The sequence below is a fragment of the Chinchilla lanigera genome, unplaced genomic scaffold (genome assembly GCF_000276665.1).
Source record: "Chinchilla lanigera isolate Chin_1 unplaced genomic scaffold, ChiLan1.0 scaffold00038, whole genome shotgun sequence".
Lineage (NCBI taxonomy): Eukaryota > Metazoa > Chordata > Mammalia > Rodentia > Chinchillidae > Chinchilla > Chinchilla lanigera.
In genome coordinates, this window is record NW_004955439.1 from 11,273,434 (window position 1) to 11,289,850 (window position 16,417).

General features: G+C 41.9%; 1 protein-coding gene across 1 annotated transcript; it reads right to left on the bottom strand.

Moving 5' to 3' along the window:
- Positions 1-439: 439 nt before the first annotated feature.
- Positions 440-6,489, bottom strand: LOC102022966 (importin subunit alpha-1-like). The gene is given in 5 exon segments (XM_013517299.1): positions 440-1,287; positions 1,290-1,421; positions 1,527-1,657; positions 6,097-6,112; positions 6,387-6,489. Coding segments are annotated over 5 exon segments (1,230 nt in total).
- Positions 6,490-16,417: the final 9,928 nt, after the last annotated feature.

Below are 16,417 nucleotides of genomic sequence, written 5' to 3' on the forward strand. Positions count from 1 at the left end.
ATATCCTTACCAAAACCAATTTTCCCTATGTTTTCTTCATGTAGTTTTAGAATTTCCGGACTTACATTTAACTTTTCTGTCCATTTCAAGGTTATTTCTGTACACGGTGTGACACAGGGTCCAATTCCATTCTTCTGCATGTGGATATTCAGCTTTCCCATTACAGTTGACTGAAGAGATTGTTCTTTCCCTCCTGTGTGTTCTTGACACTTTTGTTGGATATCAATTGACTGTAAATGTGGATTTATTTCTGGATCTTCTATTTTGTTCCATTCATCTGTATATCTGTTTTTATGCCAGTGCAATGCTGTTTTGATTACTATAACTAGCCAACTTGGAGATTAGGTAGAATGATGCTTCTAGCTTTATCTTTTTGCTCAAGATTGCTTTGGCTATTAAGGGTTATTTAGGGTTATAGCTGCCTTCCTCAGCTATACACCTAGAAGTTAAAGATACCAGGAGCCCAGTGCCGAACTTGCAAGATAGAGCCCTCAGAAGTAGTTTCTGGTACAACATTTTGATCTTTTTCCTCTACTGAGAAATACTTCTCAGTCAAGTTTAATGAGGCCTTGTACACAGATTCATTGCATTGGTTCTGTAGAGTTTTGATCTTGTCCAGGCCTCCACATTCTTCAATCATTTTACTAAGCTTCTCAGTTTCACCCAGTTTCTCAGCAGCCTGAAAGATATTTGAAGTGGCATCCAGAATAACAAGAATAATTTTCATATCTTTTGCAATTAAGAGGTTCATCAATGGTTGTCTTATACCACAATGAACAAGGTATACAATCTGTTCAACTGTCCAACTGGTTGTATGGTTGGTCACGGCCCACACAGCTTCCTTTTGTGTCTTAAAATCTGCCCTAGAGAGAGCACTGATGAGAAATGGGATTAATCCATGATTTACAAACTACTGTGTCTGGTCGTGCCAGTCAGCTGTGATGTTTGACATTGTCCATGTGGCTTCTTTCTGAATATTAGTTTTGGGGTGGGTGAGCAGGCTGGGAAGGACAGCAAGTGCTCCTGTATCTATCACAGTCTGCGTCTGTGCATCTGTTCCAGTGACAGCATTCCCTATGGCTCTTAGCGCAGAAGCCCTCATGGGCAATTCATTTGATTCTAGAAACTTCACCAGATGGGGCACAGCTCGCGTTTTTACAACCACTTCAATGCATTCATTTGAACCATCAGTAAGGTAAGAAATAGCCCAGCCGGTATCTTCTAATACTTTGAGATCATTGTGATGCAGGAGACAAGCCAAAGCAGGAAGAATTTGCTCAACAGCATTAATGGGGGTGTAGGATTCTTGTTGTGGCAAAGGTTTGAAAGTGTCCAGGTAAGGTTACATAAGTAACCACCTACTAAAAATGACATATCAGGAACTGCAAGAAGAGCTAAGAGTGGATCAATTGCACCATATATGATAATCAAGGGGTTGGGGATTTAGCTCAGCGGCAAAGCGTCTGCCTGGCAAGCGCAAGGTCGTGAGTTCGGTTCCCGATACCGGAGAAAAACCAAAAAAAAAAAGATAATCAAGTCTCGGAAAACTGAACCATCACCTGCAATGTTTTCTAGAGCCCAGAGAGCTTTTTCACTGATGTGAGCATGGGGAGATGCCAAGAAAGAAATGAGTGCTGGGACAGCACCTCCATCCACCCTTAATTCCAGCACCCTCAGTCCCAGTATTGTACCAGGAATCAATCACATTCTTAACATGTGTTAAGAATTGAATGCACACTTTAGGGCCAAGTGTTTCAAAAGAGCCTTTTTCAATTTGCAGTTCAAATATCATTTTTACACCTCCCCCAGTATACCCAACTCCAAGCTGAGGTCTCCCCACCTCCCTGTGATATGCTGATGAAAAAGAAAAAGCTTTTGGCAGCCAACAGTTGGCCCAATACTCACAGCTAAGCCCTGAGGTTCTGCTGGACAGAACAGTCTCAGTACTGGACAAAGCCGTTCCGCAACCATGATGGATCAAGACACAAACAAGACTACTTCATAACCTGTCTGAACACAGATAAAAATAAGAGCTGTGCTTAAGCAAAAAAGACTAATATCTTCCTTCATAGCTGATATGAATGGCTACTGTTTCTTTATAAATCATGGCTCCCATCTCATCTGTCCTTTTTGCCTTCTAGATGAAAATTACCAAGCTCTGCTACCTGCCAAAGGCTGAAAATAGACCCAAGTCTATCACCATGTACCAAACTCAAGTCAAAATGGTTCATAGATCTCAGTATTAAAACAGAAACACTAAATCTATTGGAAGAGAAAGTAGGTAAAAACCTTGAAGACATAGGGGTAGGCAGAGAGTTCATGAACAAAAACCAAATTGCACGGGAAACATTTGAAAAAATCAACAACTGGGATCTCATCCTACTGAAAAGTTTCTGCACATCTGAAAAAATCACTAGAGAGTGAAAAGAAAACCCACAAACCTGGAAGAAATTTTAGCTGACTGTCCCACAGACAAAGGGCTTCTACCTACAACATATAAAGTATTAAAAAATATCAGCCACCCCAAATTCAAAGACCCAATCCAAAAATGGGCAGCTGAGATGAATACACACTTCTCAGATAAGGAAATACAAATGGCAAACAAATACATGAGAAAATGTTCAACATCATTAGTCATTCAAGAAATGCAAATTAAAACAACACTGAGATTACACCTTACCCCAGTAAGAATGGCTAGCATTAAGAAATCAACCAATAACAAATGCTGGCAAGGCTGTCGAGAAATAGGAAACCTTCTCCACTGCTGGTGGGAATGCAGACTGGTGAAACCACTGTGGAAATCACTTTGGAGACTCCTCAGCAGACTAGATCTAGAGGTCCCATTCAACCCAGCTATTCTCCTTCTGGGTATTTTTCCAGAAGATCTAAAAACATCATATCACAGTGATATATGTGCACCTACGTTTATAGCAGCACAATTTGTAATTGCTAAATTGTAGAAGCAACCCAAATGTCCATCCACTGAGGATTGGATAAGAAAATTGTGGTACTTTTATATAATGGAATATTACTCAGCTGTAAAAAAAAGATAAACTTGAGGCATTTATAGGTAAATGGTCACAACTAGAGACCATACTCATAAGTGAAATAAATCAGACATGCATGTGCAAGCACCAAATTGTTTCACTAGTGTAAAACCTGAAAGAGTTAATTTAAACTAGGAGGTATGATAGACATTGTGAAATGATAGGAAAGTACTCAAGGGTAAAGGGCAACTGGCATGTGGGAAAAGAAAAGGGAAAGAAGGAAAAATTTTGTATGTATGTATATACAGGATAGTTAATATAGTTGTTCTACTGTCTTCTATTTCTTTGCTGAAACTGTCAATGAGTCCTTGATTGATCAATATTGCATGTTTCTATCTGTTTTCATGAGAAACCACTTTGAAGATATCAACATGGAATACAACAAGCATTGTTAATTTCCTACCACTTTGTTTGTAACTTGCTATTGTCTGTACTGTTCTTTTGCTCTCTTGTAAAAGGTTGTCTGTCTGTTAATGTTTTCCTCCTTTCATTTTTAAAATTAAAAAAAGAAAAAAATATAGGGAAAAATCATGACTATATATATATATATATACACACAAAATCGTTTCCTAATAGATTTAAAATCTAAAAGCAAAGAATAAATCTTATTGATGAAAATTTTAAAAAAAATTACCAAGCTCCCCAATTATAGAATTTCCCCACACCTGACAGCAGCCAATGCAACACAATGCTAGCCTTCCTCCAGCCCTCCTCCAAAGCAGCACACACAAGCCCACATCCTGTCTTTCTCACCTCCTTCTACTGAGATGACCCAGGGCTCCCTGTAGTGTATGTTCTCCCTCACTGTAAGAAATTTTCTAAAATCTGTTCAATTATAAGTGTGTGCTTGGTAACTTTTGCCTAAAGAGTAATGTCATCAGCTACTTGCCTTAAAGTTCCTATGAGACTAAGAAGTACACTGAATTTGGAAAATGAGATGAAACATTTCAATATAAAATGTATTTCTTTCTTTAAAGGTTGATAATTCTGTGCAATATACAAAAATGTCAAAAGTCATCAGTGGAAAGGCAAATGCTTTTGCCAATGCACACAGATTTCAATGAGCACTATTGAAGCAGGGCCACTTTGAGTTTCTATACTCTTTAATGTGTAACATAAGGTAAAGGCCTGATGATGAGAAGTGTTCATACCTGGAGGGCAAATCCCAAGGAGGGGCATGTGGAGAACCTGATCCAGCAAATGGAAGGAAGGAAAATGTAGACTCCTGTCTGTTCCAGATAGGAGCATAGCAGTGAACTAGACAGATAGACTCCCTGCTTGGTGGAAGATTACATTCTCATAAGAGGAGACAGAAAACAAACAAGCAGGATATCATTAAGCAGGAAAGGAGAATGCTATTAGAGGGGAGTAAGGGGGGGCTCATGAAAGGTCAGTTACAAATAGCTAACACAGCTCATTTCCATAAGTCAATTCCAAATAGCTAATAGCTCACCTCCAAGGAAAATGAGCTGCATGGTTTTCCCTGTGATGTGCACCTGCTGACCAATTGCCACCATACTGCTGAGGATTCCTATGAAGAATTCTGGATCATATAATAACACTTTTGAAAACTTAGCATAAGGCTAGCAGTTGGAGCTGGCTGCTGGCAAAGAGCTCAGTTAGTGCTACCCGTCAGGGACTCAGGCAGGGCTGTATGTAGAGCAGAGTTTTTAACACAGGTATTGTAATCTCTCCTCTGATGAGTATAGGATGGTGGCATGTAGAGCTGCCACTAAAGTACACGAATATTCAAAATCTAGGCAATGTTTTATGGTAGCTACAGGATCATTCACCTTGAAAAAATACCTAGGAACAGGTATTTTTATCATCAATACCTAAAGAGTAATGTCATCAATATTTTTGTTATCAAAATACCTAGGAATAGGTATTTTTATCATCAATAGATGATGTGGTTATGATGAGCTGGTGTGTATTTTTTCATGAATTTGGGCAAAATAATTTACTTAGCTTTTTTAGGATTCTACAGTGTAGAAGGTCAGAGTGACTGAACAATGTTGCCACTCCAAGAATGGAAGTGTGTGTGCTGTCGGGTGATTCCATAAAGTATGGAACTTAGCAAGACCCTTGCAACTTAGCCAGACTCTGTCTCAAAATAAATTTTGAAAGGAGTGAGGGTTAGAATATGGCTCAGAATAAAGGCCCTAGGTTCAATCCCCAGTATCACAAGGGGCTGGGGGGTCTTGTCCCTAGCAAACCATGAGCCTGAAATAGCAGAATTCAGAGCAACTGAATTGGAAACTGTCCACAGGGTCAGAATTCCTCATTGACCCTCAGAGTTGCCTGGCGATGTTCTTGACCTTTATAACTAAGTTCATCCAGCAAGCACTAGGCACTGTTCTGTAGCCTGAGACAGACTAATGGAACCTGTGTGTTAATCAGCTTTATGTTACTGTAACAAATACCTGAACTAAATCACCTTAAAAAGAAGAAAGGTTTATCTTAGCTTACAGTTTTGAGGGTCACAGTCCAGGATCAATTGGCCCCATTGCTTCTGGGCCTCCAGTGAGACAGTACATCATGGCAGGGAACATGTATAGAACTTAATGGCAGCCAAGTAGGAAAAAAAAGGAGCAAAAGAGATGAAGGTCCCACAGTTCCCCTTGAGGGCACACTTCAAACAAACTAAGACCACCACCAGGCCTTACCTCTTAGGGTTTCCACCACTTCCTAAGCTCCCATTTAGGGAAATGAACCTTTAACACATGGGCCTATGGGGGATGGATCCAGAGTCAAATGGTGGCCCCTGATTCCAACAAGAGTCACACAAATAACAGCTCATCATTTCCATCAGCGGGAGGAAATGGGCTTGTGTACGCGCCCTGCCCCTGAGCACTCCCCACAGCTGGCACACCTCTCCTTCCAGCCATGCTGACAAGTCAAAGACTTCCCACAATTCCCCACTCACCTCAAAAAGGAGGAATTCAACAGGCTCCACATGGGGCTCTGAACGGCTCCTTTAACCCAACTTTCCGCCTGCAGGGAGCCCTGCTCTTTCTCATTCTGTACCTCTGTCCTCACTTTTTTTAACCACCTCTTTGTCCTCACTCCTCTATGAGGCCAGCAGGATCGAATCCCGTGTGCCATTCTCCAGGCCCCTGTTCTCAGGCTGCCTTCTGCCAAAGGTCTTCTAGCAATATCCAGGCCACAGGGGAACCCATAGTCTCTGAGTCTCCCAGCCTGGCTCTGGGTGTCCAGCTCCCAGTTCTCACTGTCCACTGTATGATGTGAGTCAGCTCCCAAAACAGACCCCGATTTCTCTAAGTCAAATTCACATATATGTCATCTATAGCAAAGAGCAGTCGCTGGCATAGAGGGCACTTGATGAACCATTACTGAGGGAAGACACTGCACGTGCTGAGGCACATGATACTGGAATAATGGTTGTGTATCCTTCCTTTACCCTTTTCCCTCCTTGCTCCATTTGCTTTGCTTATTTATGTGCTGTTGCTTTTCTTATGAAACAAAGAGCCTCCATCCCCAAAGTTCCACTTGTAAAGGCCATCCGTTCCAATAGCTGTTCTCTTCTCCCCTTTTGTTTATTTCTATATAAAATAACAGTCTTTGACTAGCACAGATAAAATACAAAAAGGAAAGAAATCACTAGTCCCCAGGAGTGGGTACAGTTTTACTGGGACAAGCTTGATAAGGGTATGTCGGGGTTGTGTCTCACAGTGACAAAGAATGACACCACCAAAGGAGGAGGGAGAGCACAAGCAAATTTATTTAAGAGATATAAAGGCAAGGAAGTAAAAGATGTACAGCAAGGAAGCAGAGCCCCTACTAGCTGAGAGGAGGTCCTGAGCAGGATAGCCAAGAAGGCTCTGTGTCTAGGAATTTTTAAGGGGTTTAGAAGGGAGCTCTGCCTGTTGTGTGAGTGATACACTCTCCACATATAGGAGCTACATACTTTCCCAGTATGTAGGGTCAATTCCCAGGGTCAATCTCTGCAGTGCTCACATGGTGTCTATGCAGGGCCTATGCACCCAGTGGTGCTTGATCATGCTCTGGGGATGTCCCTGACAGCTAACAGACACCTGGCAGGTGTTTCGTAAAGATTTTTGGAGGGCCATGACTCAGCAGATGCCATGCTGGTTTTCCTGACCCCATTTTGGGATCGTCTGTACTGCCAGATAGAATCCTAACTCCTGTTTCACTCATTCCTGTCACCAGGTCAGGATGCCATGAACTTTCCTGACTGTTTATAAGCATGAAGACAGGGCCAAGATTCACATCCACTGTGACAGGTTCTCCCTGCTGCTCAGTGTCAGGATCCTTCCTGGGATTCCGCGTTAACTCTCAGTCAGTTCTCTCGTCGGTTCTGGCCACTATGAGTCAGCCTGCAGCCTATGAGGACGCGGCAGCCTTCTCACTGCCCCTTAGGAATTTCTCTCCTTGGTCTCCCTGGAGTCATTTCAACCATCACCTTACTTTCTTGCTGCCCAGGGAGCAAGTATATAGAATCGTGTGTGTGTGTGTGTGTGTGTGTGTGTGTGTGTGTGTGTGTGTGTGTGTGGAGAGAGAGAGAGAGAGAGAGAGAGACTGGGGATTGTAGTGAGCTATATTCCTGGCACTTTTTTTGGTTTTTGCTTTTTATTAAGTCACTTAGCTGTTTGTAATTGGCTTGAACTTTAAATCCTCTTTCCTGAACCTTCCAGAGTACTGGGATCACAAATGTGTGCCACCACACCAGGCTGAACCTTCTCTTTATGTGTTCCCATGACGGGAGACAGGCATGAGGTAAGCAAACAGCATTTCTAGAGACCCCAGAAGTCCTGGTGATCATGGTCCTTGGAGGACCTGGCAGACTTGGTGGACTTGGCCTCCACTTGTACTGGCCTTGACCTTGGAACTTCTCTCCCCTCACCCTCTACCCTTCCCTAAAGGCCAGGGAGTCCTTTCTTCCACGGCAGTCTCTCTTTCCAGAGCAGTAATAGGATGAATGTGGCCCTGCCAAGCAGGTGAGTGATGCTTTGTCCCCCTCTACTTAAGGAACAAACGATTAGAAGCCAACTCAAGATTGTTGGGTGCAGGACTTGGATTAGCTACTAGAAAAAATTACCCTACTGTTCCACACTGCTTGTAAGAAACACTGGACTCTCCTTCTCTAGGCAGCTTTTTAAGCCAGTAGAATTTCATATGTCTGGAACAATTAGATGAGTCTCCCCAAAGCCAGGGAACTAAATGGACTGGTTGCTCAGAATCCTCCTTCTCTGCAGCAGCCAGCATTCTCGGTGACGGTGCTCTTTTGTTTATTTGAATAATCATTGCTTCTAGCCCAAGGAAGTGTCTGCTTCATCACTGGTTTGTCATAACATGCATCAAAGCCCTCAGGAACATCCCGGCAGCAGCCTTTAAGAAATCACGACTCACAGAGCAATGGATTTGCTGGTAGTGGGGAGGCAAGGGGGCTGCTGGTTACTGAGAAACCATCCAGAATGGGAGATGCTTGCTCACTACTGACATGGGTATTAAAGGCTCAACTACCCACCAGGCTGAAAGAAGGGCAGAGCCTAGACCCCAGAAAGTCAGTGTTCTCCCTTGTGTGCAAATATATGGGTGTTATTTTAGAGATATTAGCTGCTGCTTGGGTGGGACAATATGTTTTAAGTGGTAAGGGGCTTCTATAGGTGGCAGCCAAGAGCAAACAGGCTTCGGGCATGGACAGCCATCACTGACGTTCTGGTTCCTGCCTATAAACTGCCTTGTGTAGTTATTAACTGCATCCACCTGACAGCCTTGGTAGAGGCTGACGTGAGAGGGATCCATGTCGGGTGCTTAGCACAGCTTGCTGAAAATGATAGGAGTAAATAAGTGCTGGTTAGCAGTGTTTGAAATGTCAAGATAGTTATGTTGTTATGTACATGATGTTCCTGGGAAGTTCTACATTTTAAGGGTGGGGATTAAAGAAGAATGTATCCCTGGACTAAATTGGGAAATAGTAATGAACTAAGAAATATCAGAGTGGCATCAATTGAGTGGGACATGATGGTGTACACCTGTAATCCCAGTGCTCAGGAGGCTGAGGCAGGAGGGTCACTGTGGGTTCAAGGCTAGCCTGAGCTACACTGTGACTTTAAGGTCAGCCTGGAGTATAGTACCTAGTGAGCTCCTGTTAGAAAACAACAAAGAGTGGCCACAACTGACCACAGGCAAGTCACAGACTCTCAGTTCATATGTTCTGCAGTTGGACTTCTGTGGACAAGCTTTGTTGCCAGGTGGCCAGAGGAGGGTCCACTGAGCCTTCCCTCTTGTGTTGGGGGGTGGGAGGGTATATGTGTTTTACTGGGAGTTGCGCCCCTTGGAGCACCAAGCTACATCTCCACAGTGTAGCACTAATTTGCTCAGGCTGGCTTCAAACTTGTGGTCCTCCTGCTTCAGCCTCCCAAGTAGCAGGACTACAGTTATTCCCGGTTAGCCTTTCTTCTTAAGGCAATAATTATCAAGTTTAAAAAGAAAAGAGCATATTCCTAATCAAGCACTATAGTGAAAAGCCTGCATTAATTTAGACTCTAAAGTCTCAAAAGGCCAGGGGTGTGGGCACATGCTTATAACTCCACCACTTGGGAGACTGAGGCAGGAGGATCGCTGTGAATTTGAGGCCAGCCTGGGCTACATAAGTGAGTTCAAGGCCACCCCGAACTGCATAGCAAGACACTGTCTCCAAATGAATAGTCTCTAAAAAAATTTTTAACTATCCCTCACCTTTATGAGACACAATAGAGGTTCACTTGAAGTTGCTGCGTCCTCTGCCAGTGCAAATAATAAGCTGAGTTTTGTCTTATTAAAAGAACAAAATCACTGAACACAAAACAAACAGCAGGGATGGTGAAGGAGCATTAACAATGGAATGTCTGCCTCCTTTCCAGATGGAAGGTGTTGCTGTTGCGGAGGCTTAAGTACTTGAGCGCCCTCTGCAGAGCCTTGTGAGAACTAGTTTCACTTTCCACATCTTTTAACAGGTTATCCAGGAAGCCTGTGGGCAGACTGCAATAGAGCCCCAAAACTGGTTTGCTTCCAAAGAAAATTACCACAAATTGGAAACTTGAATATAGCTATTCATGCTCTGGTCTTGGGGTATGAATGGATCATTAATTAGGGCCAGAAAAAGAAATGGTTCTGTCTGACAGGATGGCAAAAAGGAAAACCTTCCTACCCAGGGGCCATGACCAAGACAGAGTTCCTGAGTTCAAGCCAGATTTAGCCCCAGGCAGGTAACCCACAGGTGAGGATGGACGGCCACAAGCCTGGGCTGAGAAGCCTGAGGTCTGAGTCCTGCTCCTCCACTTCCACATGACACAAGCCTAGCAAAATTCTTTCCAGACTCCAGCTTCCCACTTCTGTAAAACAGACTAAAAATAAAAATAATGCTTAATCTGTTTTTATCAATTTTGCATGCCTGTGTCTGGTAATCTGAACTACTTTGAAGATAACAATATGCAATATAACAACCACTGTTGATTTGCTATCATCTTATTTTGAAATTCTGTATCATTTTAATGTTTTTTAATTTTTTATTCTCATTAAAATAAAATTTTTAAGAAAAAAAGAATTTGTGTAAGAGAGAAAGGAAATTGGCATTCTCTTAGTACCTGTTATTTGCTAAGTGGACAAAGACTTTCACACATGGTATTCCCATGTGACGAGACACAGTATGGATTGTTATTAAGTGTTCATTGATGAATGTGTTCATTAGCTCATTTTTTGAAATGATTCAATTGCTTCTTCCAAAGCCAACATCCCTTTGCTAGTGAAGGGGATGCTCCTGGATGGGTCTACTGAACACGTGTCCTTGTTCCCACTACATGAGAAGGACAGCATCTTGTGACAAGGATCTTGGGGTGAATGCTCAGAGATGTAGGCCTTGCCCTGGTAAGTCACACACATGAATATCAGGAGCCCACAGGCAGCATAACTAACTCAACCCAGAAGTATTATATCACAGTTTAGCCTAGAGCTTCTGATTTAGATTAGCCTCTTTTAAATCCAGATTTCTTGTGCATTGTGGCTAGTAAAATGAACAGGTTAAATTAACTGCTAACAGATCAACCACGTACCAGAATACAGACAGGCAGGCTGATACGTTAAGCACTAGCAGAATTCCTGTACAGACCTGTTTGGCTTCTGCCTCATCTCACTGATCCCTCTCCCCCATGCCATTGCTCTTGAGGGGGTGGTAAGAGAGTAAGCCAACCCATAAGCTTTCTAAACTTCTTCAAGAAGAGACAAGCAGGGCTGGGAATGCAGCTCAGTAGAAGCGTGCTTTCCTAGCATGAGGCCCTAAATTTAATCCCCAGTACCACAAAAGATAGAGAAGAAAGAGAAAGAAAGGAAGAGAAAAAAGAGAAAGAAAACACAGAAGATAAACAAGAAAGGACCCCCCTACGAGCATTACCATGGGTACTAAATTAGATAATGTAGTAACTCACATTTACTAAGCACTTGTGTCTTGGTTACTTTTCTCTGGTTGCTGAGACAAAATACTTGACACCCAAAATTAAGGAAGGAAAGGTTTATTTAGCTCAGAGTCTGTGGAGATTTCAGTCTATACTCGGCTGGCTCCAAGGCAGAGTGGCACATGGCAAAGGGCAAATGTTCATGGGGGCAGAAGACAGCAAAGCAACAAGTACAAAAAGGAAGGAGAGCAGGTGGGCACCCTCTTCCTTTACCTTACATATGCAAAGGATCTGCCCCAGGGCAGTGTAGCACTCACAACCATGAATCCAAACTCTAAAAGCCCGCCCCATGACTGCATGAGGATTTGGGGGGACATGCAGACACAAACCATAACAACCTGCCATGTAGTGGTTAGAAGCCCTGTGAAATAGAGATTATTATTTCTATCCTACAGATGGGGTTGAAAGATAACATTCAAAGTCATCAGGCTTAGGCCACAGCTACCAGAGGGTTGGAAGGGAAAATATCTTCCTGGACAGGCTCTGCTCCACCCACTGCAGGGTTTGAGGATGCATCATACGAAACAAATTATAGGACATTACTCCATGGACATTGGCCCCCTTGTCCGTCTCTCCCCAACACAGTGATGAATGTGGCTGCTTTAGTCTGCAAGACTCCTGTAAACAGCCCAGCCACCACACTGAGCTGGTCAGAACAGTCTTCCTGTTCTTTGCTACAGTAGCCACTTGTTTGCCTGTGGTCACAGGACATTTGCTTTTCATAGAGTCCCTAAATAGCTCTACACCATGGCACAAAAGATGCTACTAACACCAGGATAGAAGCTTAATACTACAAAGGGAGCAAATCCATGCAGGAAATATTTCTAGAATTTCTTTTGGAAATCATATGAACAACACAGAAAGCACTGCATTTGACAAGGAATCTAGGCTCAAATCCAACTTCTGATATAACTAGTGTGTCCTTGAACATGGTGGTCCACTGTCCCGTGTCTGTTTCCTCATTTAAAAAATGGGACAAATAATGTTTCCTGAGTAACCCGCAGCATGGGGCCAGTGGCTCCTATAGAAAGAGCAACACAAACAAAAGTTTGGCTTTGAGAAGCCAGAGGGGTGGCTGTGTCAGGTAAGGACAGGAACATGAAGGGTACTGAAGCTTGTGCATATCCCTTCTCTGTTCAGCCCAAAGACAGATCCCACATGCATTCTTGGCCACAGGCTGCCATACCAACTTGTACAGCCAAACTTCCTACAGAGAGTAGAGCCTGTGCACAGTCCTACTCCTTAGAACCATACTTACGGTCACCATACTTACGCCCAAAGCTTGTTCTGATGCATCAGCTTTTACCAACATGTATCCTTTGGGGATGTCTTTCCATTTTGCTCTGGATGTATGATACCAGGTCTCACTGTAAAACAGTCACCATAGGCACCACTCCATAAGAGAACTTGCACTCAGTCCCAGGTGATCACTTATCATGCACAGGAACCATCTCACAAAAAGAGTGGATTTACGCCATCCTGCCTTTTCCATCCTGGAAAGGGTGAGAGTGAGTGAACATGTTTACAGAAGAAAAAGACACAGAAATAAGTTCTCTCGGCACAATGAGGTTTTTTGATTTTGTTTTTGTTTTTTGTTTGTTTTTTTTTTTTTTTGAAGCTGGACAGTAATTTGACAAAAATATACAACAGTTCAGTTTATTTTGGTAAGAGAAAACAAAATAGCCATTCCTAAACATATACTGCCACAAAGTCTAATATTACTTCTTTATTTCTTTTAAGCTACCCTTTTAAATTATAATAAAAATTTGTATACCTATCAAGAGTTTAAATTCTAAGATGCAAGTTCATGCTTATATTTTCTAAAGTCAAAGATTTAGCAATCTCTATGGTGCTGTGCTAGAAATTTAAACAACTTGCTAGAAGCACGTCAGAAAGAAAACACAAAGAAGATAAAAGATCCACAAGTGGATACTTAACATCCACTGCCACTCCAGGCACTTTTTGAAAGCACATTAATAAGTTTTTACAAACATAGGGTTTAAAGGTAAACAATGATAACAGTATGTGTCTATGAAAAATCACTCATGAACAACTTTTATAACTCTCTTCAACTGGTGATATAGCTCAGTGGCACAAATGCCTGCCTGGCAAGTGCCAAGGTCCTGAGTTCAATTCATATGATTTCCAAAAGAAATTCTAGAAATATTTCCTGCATGGATGTGCTCCCTTTGTATTATGAAAGGTTCCACAAATAGGAACTAGGCATCCAGGTAGTTCCTCTTAGGAGTCTCACCTAGAATGCCCATAAAGTCACTCAACTAACACACTAAGCATGTAGGGACTGGAAGTCTGAGACCCTCTTTCCTATGGAGAGCAGTATAATTCCAGTCCTTTCCTTTTCCCAGCTTCTAACAGAGAGAGAGGGAGAGAGACAGATAGACACAGACAGAGAGAGACAGAGACAGAGACCAAAATTTAGACTCTCCAACTTAACCGAGAGCCAGTTCTGCAATAGTTGTCTGCCAACTTTTTTCATACAGGAGTCCTCCTGCTGCTGAGTGAGAAAAGCCACCCAACCCTTCCTTTTCCTCAGACTAATTGGCTAGGAGCCTTTTGCATTAGAAATTTAGAAAAATTTTGCATTATAATATTTTGTATTATAATTTTGTATTATAATCTAGCTAACATTGAAGGTTCCTAAAAATCCTGTTATGCATGTCTCAATAAGATAAATACAGTCTTCATGGTAAGAAGAAACACAAGTTTACATCCTTTCCCTAAGACTGCTGGTTTGTCACCTCTATAAGACATCTGGAAAGTTTTAGCTCTAGTGTTCAATACTTCCCACAACAGGTCCTAACCTCCCTTTCCAACCTCATCTTCCACCCTTTTCCTGCATACAGCTACTACTAGCTCTTCCCCAAGTGTGCTTTGCATTCTGTCTTAGTTACTTTTCACATTGCTAGGACAAAATACCCAACACCCACAAGTTAAAAGAGGTTCACAGTTAGTGGAGGTTCCAGTCCAATTTAAGGTAGGGCAACATGGCAGAGGGGCATGGCAGAGGAGAATCTGCTAACAGCATGGCAGTTAGGAAGTAGAGAGGGATCAAGGGAGGAGGAGGGACATACACCCTTCCAGGACACACCCACATGATCCACGTCTTTCCACCAGGCTTCACCTCCCAACATCACACCCAGCTATGAACCCATCCAGTGAAGAGTAGCAAACACCCATGATCAATCATCTCCCAAAAGCTGCACCTATACCCACATGAGGCTTTTGGGGAACATCTAAATATAAACAGTAACACTTTCCAAGATCACTTTTCTTCTCCCACAGGCATTCCCTGACCTTCATGGCACCTACCCTCCAACACTCACTGCAGGTCTCTGTCCTCCTGGAAGCATTTCTAACACCCAATCCTTTATATTCTGATTGCACTCTAGATGAGTATGTCATGTGTATTACTTACTTCCTAAAAATTAGCTCCTTGAAGACATGGTATGCAGCTCACACTCCTTATACTTTGTACAGCAGCTCACACACTGTGCCCTTAACACCATTAGTGCTCACTAGGCAGTTGTTGCATTGATTGAATTATGAATTACATTTCTGATTTACCAGTTACAGTAACTGGTAAATATCCTGTCACCAATACATTAACCTCAATTAAAAAGTAGAGGATGGTAAAATAAGAAATTCTAACCAAAGGAATGGCAATCTTTCAAAAGTTTCTTTCAAGTTTTAATTCTTTTTTTTTTGTTTGTTTTTCTCTGGTACTGGGAACCGAACTCACGACCTTGCGCTTGCCAGGAAGGCGCTTTTGCCACTGAGCTAAATCCCCAGCCCAAGTTTTAATTCTTTATAGTCTCATAGCATCTTAGTCCATTGGGTGCTGTTATCACAGAATATTTGAGATTGGGTAATTTATAATAGCACAGATGTGTTTCTTACAGTTCTGAAGATTAAGAAGTCCAACTTTTTTAAAAAAAGAAGAAAAAAATCAGAAAGAACATTCAAAACAATACAGAATTTCAAAACAAGATGATAAGACATTAGCAATGATTGCTATATTGTATATTGTTATCTTCAAAGTAGTTGTTCAGATTACCAGATAAAGACAGGCAAAATTGATCAAACAATTAAGCATTAATTATTTCTTTCAATAAACCAATAGAAATTTGCAGTAAAATTATTTTAGCTATCTTGTATATATATTTTTTTCTCTTCCTTTTTTCTTTCTTTTCTCCTTTCCCCTATCCCACTTATTCTTTCCTTTTGAGCAGTTTCTTTCCCTTTCACAGTATCTATTGTACCTTTCAGATTTTATTTACCCTTTCAGTTTCTTACACTTGGGAGACAATACAATGTTTACAAATGAGAGTCTGATTTATTGTACTTATGAGCATGGTCTCTGGTTGCATCCATTACCTATAAAAGCCTTGAGTTCATCTTTCTTTATAGCTGAGTAATACTCCATTGCATAAAAATACCACATCTTTTTTATCCATTCCTCAGTTGATGGGCATTTGAGTTGTTTCCAAAATTTAGCTATGACAAATTGTGCTGCTATAAACATGGATGCATAGTCAGGTATGGTGGTACATGTCTGTAGTCCCAGCACTTGGGAGGCTAAGGCAGAAGAATCATTCCAAGTTTGAGACCAGCCTGGGCTACAAAGTGAGCTCAAGGCCAGCCTGAACTGCACAGAGAGACCCTGTCTCACAAAGACAAAAAAATAAAAATGAACATGGGTGCACATATATTGCTGTGGTATGATGTTTTCAATTTTTCTGGAAAAATACCTAGAAGGGGGATAGCTGGGTCAAATGGGACCTCTAATCCTAGTTTTTTTGAGGAATCTCCATGCTGATTTCCACAGTGGCTGTACCAGTCTATATACTCCTATAAAGAAATTCAAAAAATCAGGCT